The sequence below is a fragment of the Panthera pardus genome, unplaced genomic scaffold, assembly GCF_024362965.1.
Source record: "Panthera pardus isolate Hobbes unplaced genomic scaffold, ASM2436296v1 HiC_scaffold_13, whole genome shotgun sequence".
NCBI classification, from domain to species: Eukaryota; Metazoa; Chordata; class Mammalia; order Carnivora; family Felidae; genus Panthera; species Panthera pardus.
In genome coordinates this window covers 143,382,009-143,404,680 of record NW_026526688.1, presented here as the reverse complement: position 1 = coordinate 143,404,680, position 22,672 = coordinate 143,382,009, and the positions used below count along the sequence as shown (strand labels likewise).

General features: G+C 38.0%; 1 protein-coding gene across 7 annotated transcripts in view; it reads left to right on the top strand.

The window, feature by feature from the left end:
* Positions 1-22,153, top strand: part of ART3 (ADP-ribosyltransferase 3 (inactive)) — a 141,365-nt gene extending 119,212 nt beyond the window's left edge. For 4 of the 7 annotated variants that reach the window (XM_019467129.2, XM_053901477.1, XM_053901476.1 and 1 more), the window contains exons 4-12: positions 12,346-12,378; positions 13,324-13,356; positions 14,338-14,367; positions 16,063-16,095; positions 17,177-17,209; positions 17,825-17,857; positions 18,741-18,773; positions 20,088-20,120; positions 21,748-22,153. In XM_019467129.2, coding sequence (XP_019322674.1) covers positions 12,346-12,378; positions 13,324-13,356; positions 14,338-14,367; positions 16,063-16,095; positions 17,177-17,209; positions 17,825-17,857; positions 18,741-18,773; positions 20,088-20,120; positions 21,748-21,887 — 401 coding nt within the window. In that variant the 3' untranslated portion in view covers positions 21,888-22,153. The remainder of the gene's footprint in view (positions 1-12,345; positions 12,379-13,323; positions 13,357-14,337; positions 14,368-16,062; positions 16,096-17,176; positions 17,210-17,824; positions 17,858-18,740; positions 18,774-20,087; positions 20,121-21,747) is intronic. The other 3 variants (XM_053901474.1, XM_053901475.1, XM_053901478.1) reach the window with 3 other exon arrangements.
* Positions 22,154-22,672: the final 519 nt, after the last annotated feature.

The window sequence follows — 22,672 nt, the reverse complement described above, 5'->3', positions numbered from 1 at the left end:
GGAAAAGAAATCCCTAACCTACAAGAGAAGACAAAAAAGGTTAGCAACAGATCTCGCCACAGAAACTTGGCAAGCCAGAAGGGAGTGGCATGATATATTCAATATGCTGACTGGGAAAAATATGAAGCCAAGAATCCTTTATCTATCCAGCAAGGCTGTCATTCAGAATAGAAGGAGAGATAAAGAGTTTCTCAGACAAACAAAAACTAAAGGAGTTCATGACCACTAAACCAGCCCTGCAATAAATAGTAAAGAGGACTCATTGAATAGGATAGAAAGGCCAAAAGCAACAAAGACTAGAAAGGAACAGAGAAAATCTCCAGAAACCCTGATTTTAGAGGTAGTACAGTGGCACTAAATTCTTACCTAATAATCACTCTGAATGTAAATGCACTAAATGCTCCAATCAAAAGACATAGGGTATCAGATTGCATAAAAATATTAAGACCCTCAATATGCTGCCTATGAGAGACTCATTTTAGAACTAAAGACACAGCCGGATTGAAAGTGAGAAGTTGAGAACCATTTCTAATGCTAATAGATGTCAAAAAGAGCCAGAGGAGCCATAGTTACATCAGACCAATTAGATTTTAAACCAAAGACTCTAAAAAGAGACGAAAAGGGCACCATATCATAATAAAGGGGTCTATCCAACAAAAAGAGCTAACAATTATAAATACATATGCCCCAAACTTGAAACACCCAAATATAGAAATCAATCAAAACATAAACTCATTGATAATAATACCATAATAGTAGGGGACTTCAACACCCAACTTACAGTAGTGGACAGATCATTTAAGCAGAAAATCAACAAGGAAACGATGGCTTTGACCGACACACTGGACCAGATGGACTTAATATATATTCAGAACATTTTATCCTAAAGCAGCAGAATACACATTTTTCTTGAGTGAACATGGAACATTCTCCAGAGTAGATCACATAGTGGGACACAAATCAATCCTCAACAAGTACAAAAAGATCAAGATCATGACATGCGTATGTTCAGACCACAATGCTATGAATCTCAAAATCAACCACAAGAAAAAATTTGGAAGAACCACAAATAGCTTGGAGATTAAAGAACATCCTATTAAAGAATGAATGGGTTAACCAAGAAATTAAAGAAGAAATTAAAAAGTACATGGAAGCTAATGAAAATGATAACACAACAGCCCAAAACCTCTGGGATGCAGCAAAGGCAGTCATAAGAGGGAAGTATATAGCAATCCAGGCCTTCCTAAAGAAGAAAGAAAGGTCTCAGATACACAACCTAATCTTATACCTTAAAGAGCTGGAAAAAGAAAGCAAGTAAAATCCAAATCCAGAAGAAGATAGGAAATAATAAAGATTAGAGCAGAAATCAATGCTATCGAAATCAAAATAACAGAACAGATCAATGAAACTGGGAGCTGGTTTAAGAATTAACAAAATTGATAAACCCTTAGCCAGTTTGATCAAAAAGAAAAAGGAAAGGACCCAGGGGGTGCCTGGGTGGCTCACTCAGTTAAGTGTCCAACTTCAGCTCAGGGCATGATCTCGCAGTCCATGAGCTCAAGCCCCACGTTGGGCTCTGTGCTGACAACTCAGAGCCTGGAGCCTGCTTCCAATTCTGTGTCTCCCTCCCTCTCTGCCCCTCCCCCCCCTCAAATAAACATTAAAACATATATATATTTTTCAAGAAAAAGGAAAGGACCCAAATAAATCAAGAATGAAAGAGGACAGATCACAACTAACACTGAAGAAATAAAAACATTAATAAGAGATTATTATGAGCAATTATATGTCAATAAATTGGGCAATCTGGAAGAAATGGACAGATTCCTAGAAACATATAAACTACCGAAACACTTGTTGAGATGAGCACAGAATGTTATATGTAGGGGATGAATCACTGGATTCTACTCCTGAAATCATTTTTGCACTATATACTAACTTGGATGTACATATATATATATATATATGTGTGTGTGTGTGTGTGTGTGTGTGTGTATGTATATATATATATGTGTGTGTGTGTGTGTGTATGTATATATGTGTATATTATATTTAAATCAGTAACAAATACAAAGAAACTCATTGACAATAATACAATAGTAAGGGACTTTAATACCCCCTACTATGGGTGTTATAGACAGATCATCTAAGCAGAAAATCAGCAAGGAAACAATGGCTTTGAATGGCACAGTGGACCAGATGGGCTTAACAGAGATTCAGAACATTTCATTCTAAAGCAGCAGAATACACATTCTTTTTGAGTGTATATGGAACATTCTCCAGAGTAGATCACATCTTGGGTCACAAATCAGGCCTCAACTAGTACAAAAAGATTGAGATTGTACCATACATATTTTCAGACCACAGTGCTATGAAACTTGAAGTCAACCACAAGGAAAAATTCTGGAAAGACCACAAATACATGGAGGTTAAAGAACATCCACTGGAGAATGAATGGGTTAACCAGGAAATTAAATAAGAAATTTAAAAAGTGCATGGAAGCAAATGAAAATGAAAACATGACAGTCCAAAACCTTTGGGATGCAACAAAGGTGATCCTAAGAGGGAAGTATATAGCAATACAGGCCTACATCAAGAAACAAGAAAAGTCCAAAAAAACAACCTAACCCTACACTTAAAGGAGCTAGAAAAGGAACAGCAAATTAAAGCCTAGAAAAGCCATCAGATGGGAAATAATAAAGATAAAAAAATGATATAGAAAAAAATCCCAGTAGAACAGATGAATGAAACTAAGAGCTGGGTCTTCGAAAGAATTAATAAAATTGGTAAATTCCTAGCCAGACTTATCAAAAAGGAGAGAGAAAGGACCCAAATAGATAAAATCACAAATAAAAGAGGAGAGATCACAACTAACACCATAGAGATACAAACAATTAGAATGTTATGAAAAATTACATGCCAACAGATTGGGCATTCTGGAGGAAATGGAGAAGTTCCTAAATATACAAACTACCAAAACTGAAACAGGAAGAATAGGAAATTTGAACAGATCCATAACCAGCAAAGAAGGTAAATCAGTAATCAAAAGGCTCCCAACAAACAAGAATCCAAGACCAGATGACTTCCCAGGGGAATTACACCAGACACTTGAAGAAGAGTTAATACCTCTTCTTCTCAAACTATTCCAAAAAAATATAAATGGAAGTAAAAATTCAAAACTCATTCTATGAGGCCACATTTACCTTGATTTCAAAATGAGACCAGAACCCCACTAAAGCAGAATTACAGGGAATTCATCCCTGATAAACCTGTATGAAAAAATTCTCAACAAGATACTAGCAAATCGAGTCCAACAACACATTAAAAGAACCATTCACCACAGTCAAGTGGGATTTATTCCTGGGCTGCAGGGGTGGTTCAGTATCCACAAATCAAACAATGTGATACACCACATTAATAAAAGGTAAGAAACACATTATCTTCTCAATAGATGCAGAAAAAGCATTTGACAAAATACAGTGTCCATATTTGATAAAAACTCTGAAGAAAGTAGGGATAGATGGAATGTACCTCAACATCATGAAAGCCATATTGAAAAGACCCACAGCTAATATTATCCTCAATGAGGAAAACCTGAGAGCTTTTTCTCTAAGCCCCATAGTAAGACAGGGATGTCCACTCTCACTCCTGTTATTATCATACTGGAAGTCCTAGCCTTAGCAATCAGACAACAGGAAGAAAGAAAAGGCATCCGAATTAAGTCAAAGTAAGAAGTCAAACTTTGATTTTTCACAATGACATGATATTCTTTTTTTTTTTTTATTATTTTTTTTATTTTTTATTTTTGGGACAGAGAGAGACAGAGTATGAACGGGGGAGGGGCAGAGAGAGAGGGAGACACAGAATCGGAAACAGGCTCCAGGCTCCGAGCCATCAGCCCAGAGCCCGACGCGGGGCTCGAACTCACGGACCACGAGATCGTGACCTGGCTGAAGTCGGACGCTCAACCGACTGCGCCACCCAGGCGCCCCATGACATGATATTCTTATGTAGAAAACCCGAAAGACCCTACCAAAAAACTGCTAGAACTGATACACGAATTCAGCAAAGTTGCAGAATATGATATCAATGTACATAAATCTGTTGCATTTCTATCCACCAATAATGAAGCAGCACAAAGGGAAATCAAGTAATCAGTCCCATTCACAATTGTACAGAAAACCATATGATACTAGGAATAAACCTAACCAAAGAGGTAAAAGATCTGTACTGTGAAAACTAGAGAGCTTATGAAAGAAATTGAAGATGACAAAATAGAAATGGAAAACATTTCATGATCATGAATTAGAAGAATAGATATTGTTAAAATGTCTATACTACCCAAAGCAATCTACACATTTAATGCAATCCCTATCACAATACCACCAGCATGTTTCACAGGGCTAGAAAAAATCGTAAAATTTGTAGGAGCCAGAAAATACCCTTAGAGTCCAAAGCATTCTTGAAAAAGCAAAGCAAAGCTGGAGGCATAACAATTTCAGACTTCAAGCTGTATTACAAAGCTATAGGTCATCAAGACAGTATGGGATAGGCACAAAAATATACACATGGATCAATGGAATAAAATAGAAAACCTGGAAATGGACCCATAACTATATCGTCAACTAATCTTTGACAAAGCTGGAAGGAATATCCACTGGAAATAAGACTGACTCTTCAACAAATGGTGTTGGGAAAATTGGACAGCAACATGCAGAAGAATGAAACTGGACAACTTTCTTACACCATACACAAAAATAAAAATGGATAAAAGACCTAAGTATGAGACAAATCAAAATCCTAGAGGAGAATACAGGCATCAACCTCTTTGACCTTGGCCACAGCAACTTCTTACTAGACACATCTCTGGAGGCAAGAGAAACAAAAACAAAAATGAACTATTGGGATTTCATCAAGTAAAAAACCTTCTGCACAATGAAGGAAAGAACAAAACTGAAATACTACTTACAGAATGGAAGAGGATATTTGCAAATGACATATCTGATAAAGGATTAGTATCCAAAATCTATAAAGAACTTATCAAACTCAACACCCTAAAGGTAATCCAGTTAAGAAATGGGCAGAAGACATGAACAGGCATTTTCCCAAAGAAGACATTCACGTAGCTAACAGACACATGAAAAGATGCTCAACTTCACTCATCATCAGAGAAATACAAGTCAAAACCACAATGAGATACCACCTCACACCTGTCATAATGGCTAAAATTAACACAGGAAACAACAGACGTTGGTGAGAATGCAGAGAAAGGGGAACCCTCTTAACACTGTTTGTGGGAATGCAAACTAGTGCAGCCACTCTGGAAAGCAGTATGGAGGTTCCTCAAGAAGTTAAAAATAGAACTACCCTATGACCCAGCAGTTGTGTTACTATGCATTACCTAAAAGATACAAAAATACTGATTTGAAGGGGCACATGCACCCTGATGTTTATAACAGCATTATCAACAATAGCTAAATTATGAAAAGAGCCCAAATGTCCATCACCTGATGAATGGAGAAAGAAGATGTGGTGTGTGTGTGTGTGTGTGTGTGTGTGTATGTGTGTATACACACACATATAATAGAACATTACCTATCAAAAAGAATGAAATCTTCCCATTTGCAATTACATGGATTGAGCTAGAGAGTCTTCTGCTAAGTGAAATAAGTCAATCAGGGAAAGAAAGAAATACCATATGATTTCACTTGGATGTGGAATTTAAGAAACAAAACAGATGAACATAGGGGAAGGGGGAAAAAAACGGAGGCAAACCATAAGAGACTCTCAACTATAAAGAACAAACTGAGGGTGGGCTGGTGACGGAGGGTACTTTTTGTGAAGAGCACTGGGTGTTATATGTAAGTGATGAATCGCTAGACTCTACTCCTGAAACCAGTATTATGCTACATATTAACTTACCAGAATTTAAATGAAAACTTGAAACAAGAAAATAAGTAAAATAAAAAATAAAAACAGAAATGTGTATAAACTAGTTTGAGCTAAAGAAAAAGAATAATAAAGGTAGGCTCTTTTTTAAGTTTTTTTGTTTTGTTTTTTAATTTTAATGTTTATTCACTTTTTGAGAGAGAGCGCGCACATGCGCGTGGGTGGGGGAGGGGCAGAGAGAGAGGGAGACACAGAATCCAAAGCAGGCCCCAGGCTCTGAGCCGTTGGCACAGAGCCCAACGCGGGACTCGAACTCAGAATGACGAGATCATGACCTGAGCCAAAGCCGGACACCCAACTGACTGAGCCACCCAGGCGCCCCTTAAGGTTTTTTTTAATGTTTATTTATTTTTGAGGGGGGGGGGGCAGAGTCAGAGTGTGAGCAGGGGAGGAGCAGAGAGAGAGGGAGACAGGGAATCTGAAGCAGGCTCCAGGCTTTGAGCTGTCGGCACAGAGCCTGACATGGGGCTCAAACTCATGAACTGTGAGATCATGATCTGAGCCGAGTCGGATACTTAAGTGACTGAGCCACCTAGACGCCCCAAAGCTAGGCTTTTTGGATAATCAGGGATTTTAAAAACTCAAGCCAGATGGATATAATCAGAACCTTGTTCCAATGTCACTGAATATAACTCTGGATGAAAAAAATGTATTTCTAGAAGGGATAAAAAATTATACTAAATTTAGCTCTAATATAGTTCTCTGTTAATGGTTTTAAACTTGTGTATGATTTCCAAGGTAAAAATTTATTGTGGGCCTTACAAAAACTAGTTATCCCCCCTCCACCCAAAAAATAGTTCAGTTGGTTATGAATTGGAGAAAACATTGGTGTAGTACAATTTTCTGGTGGTCAAAAGTACTAATTTTGGTTGTAATCAAAGATTGTATGAGTGAACTGTGGGGTAAATGGAAACAAAATCCTTACTCCTTTCTCATGGGGAAATTACTGCAGGCTAACCTTCTTCTGTACCATTTTCCTAGAAAACTTGATAAAGGTAGAATGTGAATGTGAATGGTACAATCATGCTACATTCCTTATTTTAAAAATGACCCATTGGAAAATTGTACCTGGATTGAGAAAATTATAGATGAATTATGATACCTTGTGGAAAACCATAGCTTTGGGATTCCCTGTGCCTTATAGTGCAAATATAAGATTTACTGGAAGGAAACTTCGAGAAATAGTACAATATACATCATACTCTGATCTCTCATTGTTTTACTGAACAGGCTAGGCATAGATCATCTGGCATTTTGGCCAGTGTTTCTATAGAGAGGGTCAAGATTGTATATATGTAAATATGTTCTACATATTAGTAGAGTCATGGGGCCAGGGAATATATCAAGGTTCTTTAGCTGGAAAAGTAACCCTGTTACTTTTACTCCAGAGGAGCCCCTGGATTCCAGTGGCTGGTTTTAGTCTATTTTATTAATCTTACTGAGACCTGTTGAGCCAGTTCTCTGCTAAGCCATCAAAAGAGGGAAGGAAGATAAACCTGTAGGACTGTCCAAATTTAGTTTTCATAAATCCACCCCTAGCCCTTGAGGGCTCATTAAACATAAGTATATTCACTGGTTCTGATTAACACTCCTTTTTAGCCTCCCTTGAGAGGAGTAAAATTCCAGTAAGTCATAGTCTTTCACAGCCTAATCATGGAAGTAACGTCTCATCACCTTTGCTGTATTCTGTTTGCTAAAAACAAGTCATTAGGCTCAGTCCACATGCAAGAGGAGAGGATTATATAAGGGCGTGAGTACCAGGAGGCAGGATCACTGGGAACCATGTCAGAAGCTGCCTACCATAATCCCATCCCGTTACAGTTGGTCACTTCCTCTTGAGGATGATCCAGATTGGCTGTCCTTTTTCCACAATAATCAGTTCCATGGTGACCTCTGTGGCAAAGGAGTCTAGCTACAGAACCACTGGAAGCAAAGTCAACCTCCAGTTTCATGTACTCATGGTTTTGATCTAATCAATATGATCTATTTGTTTGCTGAGGTCATATGAAATATGTATTGATTTACTGAAGTAAAAGCAGGTATTGTGTGAATGTCTATCCATCCACTGAGGTCAGAACAAGCACACCCACACAGAAAAGAGGAGAGTATGCTATTCCTCCAGTTCACCTCATTCTTTAACACCTAATTCCTTGATACTTGGAAAATTAGCTAACAGAGGTTAGCATGGTTTAATGCAACTTATAAATATCTCAAGACAGCCAACCAGTCAGTCTTGTAGAGATCTTCATTGGAAGGCAAATAGAATTTTTCGTTCGAGGTCCTAATCCTTTATAAATGACTTCCTTACTGTGGTAGATTTGCTTAGAGAGCCAGAAGCTATAGTAGATGATGGCCTCACATGCCTGATTTGCTTTGCCAGTCCCCAGGTGCTTTTCTCTAGGTGCATTCACTTCATATAAGCATGTACACATGTAGCATAAAGCTTGAGTTCTTGAGTTGTATTTGATGCATTTGTTTATGTAGAGAGGGACTACATATGGCTTTATCTTTAGTAATCCAGTTCTCAGTGTCTCAGGGGCCTGATCATACAGTCTAGAGCATTAGGATTGGCACATGAGTGTATATAAAGGTAGATTTTAGTCAGTCCCAGGGCGGTGTACTTCCTGCCAGGATCACCATTTGAAGTTCAGCTACTCGCAAGAGCATCCAAGAAAATGAATAAGTTATTATAATGGATGGATGCAGCACTCCATTGGATGTGTCTAACCTGGGGGAAGGCTGTTTTATTAGAGAACTGTGCTGTCTTTTCAGGTGTGAAGTCTTGTAGCTAAGGTCTCCGTTGAGCCAGTAGTTCAGGGTAAAGGAGTACATAAGGCTTTTGTGATGTTTGATGTGGAGGTTCTCAGATTTTCTTGGTTCATGGTGTTCCTAGTGTTGTAATTGTTTTGACAGTATCCATATGCTAAAAGAAATACCTAAAAGGTTCCATTTATAGAGTCAAACAACTCAGTAAGTGTTTATGTTCTAACACCTTAGTAAGTGTTTGAAAAAGTAATATACATAAACAGTTTTCTAAAGATTATTTTATTCTTAGCTACAGTAACTTGCTAATGGGATATATATGCCTGTTTAACACTGCACAGTTTGTCAGACTTTGCAGTCAGATTAGACACCACTTATTTCCTGATCCACATTGATTTTTCACATATATTTGCTTTTTGTCATAATTGCTGAAAACCCAGCCTTGCAAATATGTCCATCAAACAGAATATTGACATGGGATGACTTTGCAACTGAGTTCCACTTCAAGTTGTAGTTCTTGCTTTGCCTGACAGATACCAAGTACATCTGTGTTTGTCCTGAAATTTTAAAACATCCTTTGGTAGCCCTGTGAATTTGCTATAGCATTCACGGACACCTCCGCCACTGTTTGGAGACTGCAGGTCCCATAGACAGCCACTTGTTTGTGAAAGTGGTCAAGGCCTTAGGAGTCAGGTTTGGCTCTTAATTGGAAGTAAATCTCCATCGACAATGGAACTTCTGGGGTTTTATCTTACTGGTGGAACTTAAATTCAGGGAGAGCCCATCGCATGATAAGATAGTGGGTTGGAGAGACATGACTTTTCTTGCAGTGAGACAGTCTCAGTCCCAGTAACAGGCAAGCAGTAGCAGCTCCAAAGGGAAGAAGTGCTTATGTGCAGAAACCCAGTGATTAACAAATACTGCCTTAGTCTTGTTGCTGGAAATTCCAATCAGCTCTGAGTTTGGTTATAGACATTTGTAATTTCTGGGGATCTGAAGGAGAAAGGGAACTCCGGAGAGGGCTTTATTTACTGTTGTCTGGACTGTTTCTAAGTCTTCTTACTGTAGAGTTCTCTGCTAAAATGGCAGTTTACAAGGTTTTCTAGTGTGACTGGTAAAAATAGGCACCATTCGTGTTCTCATGGATTCTTTCCCTGGCCTCAGGTAGTTTCCCCATACCCGATCACATAAGTTGATCCGTATTTTGCTCAGTATTCAAAGGAAACCCTTTGAAGATCTCTGGGGTTCTCTCTGTACAGCACCCTCCTCTTTAGTACTCTGTAAAAACCAAATTATCTTTGTATTTTTTTTATGGAAAAAATTTAAACTAATGGTTATAGTACCATTCAAATTTCTATTTATTCTTGAGTTTTAATAAGTTCTATTTTTCTAGGCATTTGTTCTATATTTCAAATTTATTGGTGTAAATCTAGTCACAGTAATCTTGTGGGTTTTTTTACACCTATCAAATCTGTGGTTATAGTCCCTTCTTTAATTCTCTATATATTTGTGCTTTCTCCTGTTTATTTCTGCACCAGTCTCCTCTCTTTTAACCCAAAATAGTTTACTTTTTTGCTGTTGAAAAACTAATGGAAAATTAAATTCAGTCAAATAGGGAAGAGAAATGCAGTCTTGAATAAATGGATCTGTGTTAAACATTAAAGAAGATCCATTCTCTATTACTGGAGGCTCTCAAAAATTTTGTGCTTAAAAATCACTTGGGATTTCTTGTTTAAAATGCAGAATACAAGGCATCACCCCCAGAAATTCTGTATCAGTCCGGAGTCCTGGCTAGGGCCCTGGTGTACTTTTTAATAAGCACCCAGATGATTCTTAAGTATGTGATTAGAAGACTACACTTTGAGAAATATACTCTAATGTGTGGTACAGACGAAAGATAAAAGTTTTAAAATCCCCCAGTGTCTAGTCCCCTGGCCAAATCTTTCTATTATACCAATAGCTTTCTTATCCACATCTTCCCTCACCTTTACCTCACCCTCAACTAAGTCCTCTGAGTAAGGCTTGCACTTACTCATTTCCTGCTAAAGCAGTATTTTGTATTAGTCTCTAGACTGTTCTTAAAAAATGTCTAGTCTAGGGGCGCCTGGGTGGCTCAGTCAGTTGAGCGTCCAACTTCCGCTCAGGTCATGATCTCGCGGTGTGTGAGTTTGAGCCCCGCGTCAGGCTCTGTGCTGACAGCTCGGAGCCTGGAGCCTGTTTCAGATTCCGTGTCTCCCTCTCTCTCTGACCTTCCCCTGCTCATGCTCTGTCTCTCTCTGTCTCAAAAATAAATAAAAACATTAAAAAAAAAAAGTCTAGTCTAAGGGCGCCTGGATGGCTCAGTCTGTTAAGTGTCTGACTCTTGGTTTTGGCTCAGTTCATTATCTCACGGTTTGTGGGTGCGAGTCCCGTGTTGGGCTCTACACTGGCAGTGCAGAGCCTGCTTGGGATTCTCTCCCTCCCTCTCTCTGCCCCTCCCCCGGATGTGTGCACGTGCACTCTCTCTCTCTCCGCCTCTCTCTCAAAATAAATAGATAAACAAAAATTTCAGTCTAGTCAGACACCTGAGGTTAGCCTCAGGGCACCATCCAGATTTGAACAGATCCCTACCATTTCCTTGACCAGTGGAAACTGGACCAAGACACCTAGATTCTTGGTTCAACTCCTACACAAGATGGTACAGGATTTGAGAGCAGATTATGGAAAAGTGCATCTCTCATAGTGAAGCCAGACATCTTGGGGATCCCCCCCCCGCCATTTTAGATGGATAGATTCATCCTCAGGTAGCTGAATATCCAGATTAGATCAGTGAGTTAGCCAAACATGGAGAAGAGACCATGGGACTCTACATCCTCATGTGACTTTCTAGGAAGCCCTCCATATTTCATGGTGGCTCCAAATCTAAACATCCTCTCACTGAAGTTCTTGCCATAACCATAGTTGGGCATATCAGAGTTGTTGCTGCAGCACTGGTGACTTTTTCTAGGGCATCACCAAGGAGAGGGACTAGGACCTTATAAAGATACACTAGTAGGTGCCATATTCCTGCTCTCCAAAAACTGTAGAATTTTCTTATATATGTAGATCAGTGTTCTGGAACAGACCATAGATTAATGTTTGGGGTAGACCAACTTGTTGCCTTATATGAATGTGAAGGATCTTTCTTTATATATTCAAGGATCTAGAAGACCTGATTGAGATTCTCTTTCTCCAGTGAATAGGAATTGTCATAGTAAAAGGATAGGTTTGCTGTTGAGGACATTTAGTATCTGAAGAGAAGATTAACTGAACAGATGGGTAAATTTTTTCCTAACTTTTGCAGACTAATCATAAAATAGAATCATAAAATGTTAGCCTTGGATGGGTATTTAGAGGTCATTTGAAGCAAATTCCCAGTAAAAGGTACAGCTAAGGAAACTTAATTCCAGAAGCATTAGATGTTTTATCAAAGATCATACTGTTTGGTGGCTGTAATATAAATACAAAAATGTAATTGTTCTGCATTTTGAATCCCACCAAATTAGGATCTTATAGACTAAAGCTGACAAATTAAGTTATCAGTAGCCATAAAACCAATTTGAAATCTTTACTAAGACAGATTGTGTTTAACAAAGCTGTATCTTCATATTTCAGGACTAAAAGCTGAAAATTGTATTGAGAACATGGGTAAGATATGCTTTTAAAGTATTATCTTTCTAAGGGGAATTTTATCAGTGTTCCTCTCCCAGGCATGCGGCAGAGCCACCCCACCATATTGTCATACCATCAGCCATCATTTTCTTGAGGCTAAGATGTGCTGCTGCTGCTACCACTGCCACCGCCGCCGCCACCACCACCACCACCACCATGTCAGGTGGAGGGCCCAGGAGCCTCTGCTGCTTACTCTCCACCCCTAGCCACGCCTGGGGCTGTGCTCTCAAACACAGCATTTGCCTTGGGCATGCAGGGACCATGCTACTCTCACCGTAGCCTGTCCATGTAGGAGCTTAAGGACTTCTAAATGCCCCTACATGATTCCTATGCACAGAGCTAGATTCATAGTCTTATATTTTGATATCTTAGGAGATAACATCTGGGGGACTGACAAAGGGAAGAAGTAGAGTGCATTTGGCTTAAGGAGGGAATTGGGGGGGACAGAATGGTAATATGGTTTGTCTGTCTTTGCTTCCTCAGTGAAAAATAAGAGGAGGTAACAAAAATAATCTTTCTCAGAGGACCATAGGAAAGATTTGGGAAGAAAAACAGGATTTCTGTGAGGAATGGCATTATCAGATAAGCCCAATAGATTTGAACCAAGGTTTCCAGAAAATGCTTTAGGCTAATGCATGCTTTGGGTGGATCCTTTTGAAGATTTCCTTGCTAAAAAGTTTGAGAATAACGGTCTGCTTCTAGCTGTCTTCCTGGCTAGTTTTTCTGTGAATTCTTCATGTAATTAAAATAAATCCATATCCATTTGCTTTGAGATTAAAATCTTAAATTTCTCATATTACTGTATTTTTGTAAGCCAACCTAAATCTTTATTATTAACAAGCATTTAAAAATAGAGTGAACCTGACATTTATTTAAATCTGATGATAGTACTTAGGTAATGAAAACGTGTTTGTATTTCAGAATATTCTCAACCCATCTATATCTACAACCCTGGTAAGTATGCTCTAATTTTTAAAAATAATCTTTAAATGGATGTTTAATATTTAGCAGCTCTTTCCTGCAAATTAGCAAATTCACTTCTTAGCTGAAGAAAGAGTACTTTGCAGACAGGAAGGGAAGTAACTTGACAGATAAGCGGGGGTGGGGGTGGTAATCTATTTTGGGGAAACTTACCTTCCTACAAATGAGAGGGGTTGGGTCTTTGGAGATGTGAAGAATATGGAAACGTTCAGGAGAGTAGACCTGAAGAGCTAGTTGCTTTTGACAGGTCTGAGGACCTCTTATGTATAGTTCTGTATTTAGTCATTGAAATTAGCCTGTGTGGCACCACACATCCAGATGAAAGTAGAAAAGCTACTCATTTGCATCTGTCAGAGATGCTGATATTTGCTATCATTTGACTAAAGTATCTAGGTGATTAGATGCTTTTCCTCCCTAAGTTTCCACTTATGGTGATATGACTCAGATCACTTCTTTGCATTTAAGTTCCTTACTATGTGTTTGGCCCATGTAGCTACAGTATGTTTTTCTTTATTGATGAGAGAACAGCATCTGGCTTTTTCTTAAGTATGCAATTTACTTGATTTTTAGCAGATATTTCCTGTCCTGATGTGAAGCATTTTATGCCCTTGAGGACTTGCTTTGCAACACTTCTTATTGGCCCATTGCAGCCACAAGTTTTACTGGTCATTTCACAGAGATTTCAGCAAACTCTTCAAGACAGACATTTTTCTAGCTCATTGAGATCCCCAAGAGATTTGCTATATGTGATGATTTTTCTTTATAAAGGGGGCCAGAGGAAGGTTCCAATTAGGTACATTTAGACTCTGGCTTACATTTAGTAGCTTTAGTTGACTGGATGTACCAAGTGATTCTTTATGGCTATCATACCTGAAAATAGTTTGTTGTAACTATAGTAATTCTCAGTTATTTTGTCTTATCACTAAAACGGATAAGTTTCTTCTTATAACTTAGGTGAGAAAAACCAGAATCTTGAAGACTCTGGTAAGACATTTTCATAAACTCTGGGGGTTTTCATTTGCAATATGGCTCTCTTAGTGATGGAAACAGGTAAGCATGGCATGGTAAGGAAAAGTCAGAAGAAGGCAGAACCCACTTTAGCGTACTCGTTTGGTATATCAGAGCCCTCCTGAGTTACAGATGGACCTTCTTTGTAAAGATGACACAGCAGCTCTCTCTCTTACCTATCTGTCTTATCTCCAAGATGACCCACAGAGCAGTTAGAGACATGACATGAGGAATTAGTTCTAAAGAGCATATTTTCTGCTTTTATATAAGGTCAGCTGTTACATGGGTAGAGGAAGGTATGACTAATTACTCACAAACTCTTGTGACCTAGGGTTAGGGTGTTGGGCAGGAGCATTAAAAAATGGCATTATTCTTTTCTAAATTAAAATGATTTTGTGTATTTATTTCTGCTTCCAGCAATCTGAGTAATAAATGCTGTTAACTATATACATCTGATTGTTTAGTGTATTTCAAAGTACAACTCATTTCCAGGTTTTTGTTTTTGTCTTTTTTTTTATAATGATATTACTCAAATGTCCTCAAGGGTGCTGAGACAGGGACCCTCATAAATTAATGATAAGATTGTAAATTGGAACTTTTTTGAAGGGCAGTTTGATAGTATGTAGCCTTAAAAATGTCCATGCCTTTTAACCTAGTTTTAACACTTTTTAGATATTTGTCCTAAGGAAATATAAAGATTTGTGTGCAAAATGTTTACACTGTGATGGTAGCCAGAATTTATAAATAACCTTAGTGTCCAACAGTGGGGTATTGTTAACTAATATCCATATTATGAAACACTAAACAACTTAAAAATCATGTTTTTGAAAAATATTTAAAGACATGAGAAAGTGCTTATAGTGGCAAGTAAAAATATGTAAAACAGTGTACAGACTGTAATGGCAACTTCATTTTCACTATCAAAAGATACAAACATCCACTTACAAATAAGTACTGGGTATGTAATGTAAAGAATGATGACTAGACTACTGCTGTATGGCACATTTTAAAGTTGTTAAGAGAGTAGATCTTGTCACAAGGGAAAAATTCTTTCTTTTTTAAAATAACTACATGAGATGCTTTTTAAAATTCTCCATTCTTTCTTTTTTTAAATAACTATATGAGATGCTGGATGTTAATTGTAATCATTTCACAATATATATAATTCAAATCATCATGCTATACACCTTAAACTTACAGTGCTATCAATTACATCATCAATAAAGTTGGGAAAAATGCTTAAAAATGTATATGAACATACATTATACATAGCAAAGAAATTGAAAGGAGATATACCAAAAATGTTGAGCATGAGTAGCTCTGAAATCTGGATTTTGAGTAATTTTTAATAATTTCCTGTGTTTTTCCAAATTATCTGTAATTGTATGTAATCGAGAAGTTTTATTTTTAAGAAATAAATCTAGGTCAGAGTCTTTGGACTGAATCTTAAAAAATCAACAAGAGCTGAGAGGAAGTTTTGCTTACTTTCAGAGAGCTCCTGGGTCAGTAGCCATAGTTGTTCTCACCGTTAAGTCAGACTCCAGGCCCCTGTCCCCTGCCACCTCTCAGAGCTTTTAGTTTTCCACTGTAAAAAGCCATATAAATATAAGGTTACATTAATTTTCAAGTTGATTGTATTTTTCACTAAACAATTTCTGCTCTCATCTTTAGGAACAAAAAGCCAGGAGACCACTGTCTTACCTGGTAAGTGATCTTTTCCGTACCCTCTGAGACTGGCTATAAGGTTAGGAGGTGACATGAGGACTGACTCCTAGGACTAAGGCCATTGTTGGACATGGAAGAGTTTGAGGAATGAGTTAAGCCAGAACAGAGGGACTCCGTTAATTGAATGTTTAATATGTTCCACGCAGTGTACTAAGCACTTTTATGATGTATCTCCTTTAATTATCATTTACTACAAACCTACAGTGTAAGTATTTCTTGGCATAAATAAGGAATTGAAGCTCAGAGGGATTAGAAGCCTGCCCAATCACAGAACTAATAATTATAATGACAATAGTACTAGACCAAGCAGACTCTTAGACCCAGCACTATTTCGTTTAAAAGCCAATGTGCTAGGACTGCCTTATAAAGATTGATTGAAGATATATGGGCCATATCATGAAAGTTCTTGGAAGACCAGGCTAAAGAGTGGGCTTGCTTTGTCAGAGGATGAAGAGCCATTGAAAGGTGTTTGGGGTGGGGGGGAGTACCTGGGTGGCTCAGTTGGTTAAACGTCCAGCATTTCATTTTCACTCAGGTCATGATCTCGCGGCTCGTGGCATTGAGCCCCGTGTCAGGCTATGCATTGGCCGCACAGAGCCTGTTGGGATTTTCTCCCTCTCTCTCTCTCTGACCCTCCCCCACTTGTGCATGTGCTCGCTCTCTCTCAAATAAATTAAAAAATAAAAAAATAAATTAATTAATTAAAAATAAAAGATGGGGTGCCTGCGTGGCTCAGTCGGTTAAGCGTCCAACTCTTGATTTTGGCTCAGGTCATAATCTCATAGTTTGTGGGTTCCAGCCCCATGTGGGGCTGTGCACTGATAGCATGGACCCTGCTTGGGGTTCTCTCTCTCCCTCTCTCTCTGCCCCTCCCTTGCTCTCTTTTTCTCAAAAATAAATAAAACTTAAAAAAAAAAAAAAAGGTGTTTTTGTTGATAGTTTTCTTTTCCCTTTTTTTTTTTTTTTTTTTAAAGGATTGGAGATGGGGGAAGTGTAGACAGAGGGGACCATTCACAATGCAAGACAATTGATTAACACTAATATTTATTTTTGTCTTGAGGTGTGATGAGCCATGAACCCACGCAAATACCTGGTAAGACAGCTTTCTTTTTACTCTTTGGGTCCAAGTATGAGGTGAGAAGAATTCCCCCAGGCATTAAGAAATATATCTTCATGAGACTATTATTCATTAGCATTTCCCTTACAGCCTACTGCTAGCCATTCTACTAAGATTTAGCTGGGGAGGAGAGTAGAAAGGAAAAAAAGTGTCTTTCTTCCCTAGCATTCATATGTTCCTAGAGCAGGAAACTTAGCTTGTTAGGGGCATGGCTGAAGGCAAGGCTGCTGGGACCTGGAGGCATGCAGGCCAGCACCTTCTAGGTTCTATAGCTTAAGTTACTCAGAAAATTCAGTGTCATGAAGACGCTGACTATTCGCTTTGGCTAACATTTCAGCATCTAGAATTTCCAGGTAACAAAATACAGTCTTCTAGCATACAGACAAGCCATGGCAGAAAGCTTCTCTAAGCTTGAAGTGGATTTGCACAGTGAGGGCTCTCATAGCCATAGCTTTTAAATAAAAAGCCAGGAATCACAGTGCAGTGGGAGCTTTGGCATTTATATCACTTAAGCTCATCAGACAAGAAGAGTTGGGAGAACGTACTCATTGGAGCAAACTGTAAGTCACTGAAAACTTCTTTCTCGTTTAGGAATGAAAATTCCAGAAACTTTTTCACTACCTGGTAAGCAGTGGTTGGCATATGAGAGAAGTTACCCATTTGGGGGGTTTAGTTAACAGTTGTCACCATTAGATATGCAGGGGAGCCTCAGTACTTTGCACAAGATCACGTAAGTGAGTGAAGGACCCAGGTCTCTTAACTTACGGCCAAATACCCATTATTCCTGAAGACTTTGGTTCCTTAAGTGTTTTTCCAGTTTTATTTACCATGGCACATTTAGCCTACCAATAAAATATAATCATGAAAAAAGATATTTAAACAGTGTGAGGCTGTGGTGAGGACAAGGCTATTGAGGAGCCTTGAGCTTCTGTGACCAGAGAAACTGTATAGTGTTTCCTGTCAAGTTCCTCAGAAGGGGCTCAGAAAATATGCTTACAGAGGAGGAAAAATGTTGAAAGGCCCCCAAACTTCATTTTTTTTTCCTGGATTTGCCGTGTTGTGTCACACATTTATTTGGTTACAACTTTGAAGTGAACCTCTAACAACACTGATGACACACCTTGTGTGTCTACAACTCTTCAGCTCAGTGGCCCGAGTTTGCATAGTATTTTCATTGGCTCCTTTGAGATACAGTGGTTATCTGAAAGGCAGCTGCTGAGCCAGGTGTCGGGAATGAACACAGGCTGTATAGACAGACAGTCCCAGCTTAATGAAGTCTTTCCTCTGCCATTTTCACAGGGTAACTTTTTATGTAAGCTATTTCACTTTCCTGTGCTGGTGCTTCTGCTTCCGCTTCCACATCTGTAAAATGAAAATTTATGTCTTGCAGGACTGATTAAAGTCCTAATGAGATAAAGTTTGGCAAAATGAATGGTAGTTTAAAATAGTTAAAATAGTAGTAAGTTGTAGCTGTCTTTATTATTATCTGAAATTCTTTCTCATTTAGGAATAAAAGTGGTGCAACTGGATGAAAAACCTGGTAATAAATTCTTTTTGGGGGGTGGAGGTACCATGGGGTTCTGGGTCCTTTAATATTATCATTCAGTTAGCTCAGTCTTAAGGGGGTTAAGGAAGACACCTGGGCTGCACAGCTTCTCTGATACCCCAGTATGCAAGCCAGAGGGAGAAAATATTGAGAACCCCTTTCAGTGTGAGCAGCAGGCTGCTATTATGGCTCTCTGGGCTAAGCAAAGAAAAAGATAGTTGACCGGCAACTGGAAGAGTTGGCTTCCAGCTGCACATGTGTATTGCAGAATGGAACAGGAGGCTTCCCAGGGTCAGGTGGCTACTGTGAGGGGATCTGTAGTAACAGGAACAGCATCATCGGAGAGGTGTGTATGAGAAGCCTACAGCATGAGACCAGTCATTCTGTGTTCCTCACTGCACTTGCCATGTCCTCCAGAGAGGCCACTAGGTTTTGCTGGGAATGTTTTGTATTGTGCTCTCTCCTAGAAAGCTGTGTGTAGTGCAAGCTTTTTAAAAGTGTCAAAACATTTACACAGGATCTCGTTTAATCGTTAAGATAAATATTGTTATTGCCATTTCAGAGATGAAAGTATGGAATATAGGAAATTTAAGGAACCTGTAAAGGACTAGAAAGAGAAAACCAGGACTCACACTTTTCAAATTTTGTTCACTTTCTGTCATATGACACTTGTCTTCCAGCCAGATTTAGTTATAAAAAAAATACGCCTCTATCCTGGGCTCCTGGAATGGGTATCTGGCTTCAAAACTATCAAAATATGGCAATATTGTAATATTTCAATGCTAGCACAGCATTGTAATTGAGGTGGTATATCATAGTAATGGAGAACAGAGGCTTTGAAATCAGACATTGCTACCACTGATTGCCTCTGTGATTTTGTGCAAGTTTTGAGGAACATCTGTATAATACTGATAACTATATCTACTGGGACTGTAAGAAATCTGACAATTACATAAATCGTTTACACAATGCATGACACATAGAAAGCACTCAGTAAATAGTTGGTATTAATGTTGTACTTGGGAATCTTAGTTCAACGTGCAGAAAAAGTACTTTTTTGTAAATAAAATTTTAATTTTTCTTTTAATGGAAACACATGTACATACAAGGTAAACAAAATTTCAAAGAGCACAAGTGAGTAAAAATTAAACCCTTCCCCAACCCCACACATACATATAAGCCCAATACCCTGCCCTGCAGGCCCATTCTCAGAGATAACCATGTTTGCTTAATCATTTAGTCAGATTTTTCTCTTTCTGGATATATAGATGTACAATGCAACTAACTCAAAATCTGTTTCTATTTTAGAAGACCAAAGTCAGGAGGATATCGGCAATCCTAGTAAGAAATACTTCATTTCCTTAGTTGATAAGTGTCTGATCTGCAATATAAAAGAAGTGACAAATTTATTTTTCTTCAATAACAGGAACAAAGTTTCAAGAGTTTCAGGAATCATAGTAATGGAATATAATGTCATATCCAAATGCTTATTGTGTGTATATGGTGGGAGCAACTGGGCTTTATTTCTTAAGCAGTCATTTTCAGCTGTGTTCTGTTTAGAGTTGTGGTTCTCAACCCTATCAACCCACTTCTCCCTTTTTATAACAAGTATTTATAAAGCCTTTATACTATCCTGAAGTACCATTCATAGATAAGAAGACCCACCTGCACCCATAAAAATATCAGTATAATTTTTTAATTATAATTTATAACAAAATTATGTACATTTCAATATGTAAGTGCCTACATTATACTAAAAGACATAATGGACAGATGATTGTATTTACTTAACACAAATTGGATTTAAGAGAAGACTGGAAGCTATTCTATGCAAGTATAAGAAAATGAAAGAGAAGAAGTAGAAACTAGATGGAAACTAATGTTTATTAAAACTATCCAAAAATACTTTGTTTCTACATAAAATTGATTTTGGTTCTGGGTTTAAGCATTATAAATAGATTATTAACTTACATGTGTGTCTGGCGGTGCATTTGAAGTTTGTGTGGAAGTGGGTTAATTTTTCATTGTGCAAACACTGTCCAGAGCATTGGACAGCATCCATCTTGCCTTCTGTACTTCTACCTCACTATTGTGACTATCAAAAAATATTCTGGCAAGTTCCCAAACTGCCTCTTAGGGGACAGTACTGCTCCCTTGAGAACCACGGCTCTGTAGTAACAAACTAATGTATGAATACACCTGCCTCTCCATTTCCCCATCTGTATACATACAAATGCATGGCAAGTAAATTGATAATATGAGTTAAAGACTTATAAAATTTATTGCCTGTTTCTCTGTGTTTCATGTATGAAATCTGAGTGGGGATCCCATTTGGATACTTCCTAGTTCTCCCTTGTATGGTCTAAACCAAAATATAGCCATAATTTAGTTAAGGGATAACTGAATTATCATGTGAAACATCATCCTCACATGGATGGACTGCACTGTTCCTCTTCACTAGTTCCTATGTAAGGGAAGCCATTTTCTACAGTGTTTCATGTATGGAGGGGAAAAGTTAATTTATTTTATCAGCTGGCAGGACTCAGCATTTAAAAGTGCAGCTATATTTAATCATTTATTAGTCGCTGGTGGCATATATATATTAGATATAGCCTTACTTGAAATAAACACAGAATTAAACTTTACCTTGCATGTATATACAGAAAATGAAAACAGAAAATTGCTATGAAATTCTAGAGAACTTGAACAACAACAACAAAGTATGTTGTCTGCATAGATATTAAAAAGGCTGTGGAATCCTCGATGAAACCTAGAGCAGCATACCCTGATGGTATATATGAAAATGTAGCCTGAAATCTGTAATGAACTATATTTATTTCAACATTGTTTCTGGTTAGAAGTATTTTAGTTAAGTTTGTGACTCAGGCTAAATGTCTGCATGGTTTAGGTGGATAAAACTCAGTATCAGAAATGACATGTGTCAGTCACTGTGTCTTCTCATTAACAGCTCCAGGTCCGGTTCCAGTTCCAGTTCCAGGTCCCAAAACCCATCCCTCTGCATCCTCTGGCAAAATGCTCCTTCCACCATTGGCGACGTTCATCATTTTAATCATTGCTTCTGCTGTAAATCTCTTTGTTGCTCTGTAGTCTGTTACATTCTTTATTACTTAAAATATCCTGAGGGATCCCACAGGAAACCATCAAAAGGAATGATGTATTTTTCACTTTTGGTCAAAGTCACTTGATAACATGAGGACTGCACATTTGTTATTTACTTTGCAAATTCAGAGTTGGTCCAGATATGTCATAGAATTCATTTTTCATTTATTTCTATATTAATTTATGATTGCAAAAAACTCGCCTGTATACTTCTGATTGAATTCAATAAAAGAATTTAAGATTGTTGGATATAATTTCAGAATTGCCAGATTATTAAAATATCAATACTGTTAGTGATTAACATGAATTTAATTCCTGAATTAGAATTTTAAAGATTCTTTTACTCATCTTTCAGTGATCAGACTTTAACTTCAAATAGCATCATCCCTCAATCTCTTCATCTTCCCTCAATATATGAACACTTACATAAACACAGTCGTTAACGAAGTGTTTCATTTATAGTCCCTGAGTTAAATCTCATATTAACCCAGGAAAGTAGACAGTAGTGAATGAATATATGTGCTAAATAAGCAAGGAAAAATGCGGTTATACAGTGTGGTATCCTTTCCCCAAGATACTGTGGTGGTTGAATAGTGACTTATTTAGGCCTAGGCTTTGATAACTGGCACTTGTTTACATTTTGCAATGTTTCAAAGAGGATTTAAGTCCACTTTGAAAGATCAGAGAAAAACTAAAAATGTAAACTAGGTGTTAGCGGTTCAATGTGCTTTTTTTAAAAAGTCTGTACACTTTTTTCCCCCCTTGTTTGGCTT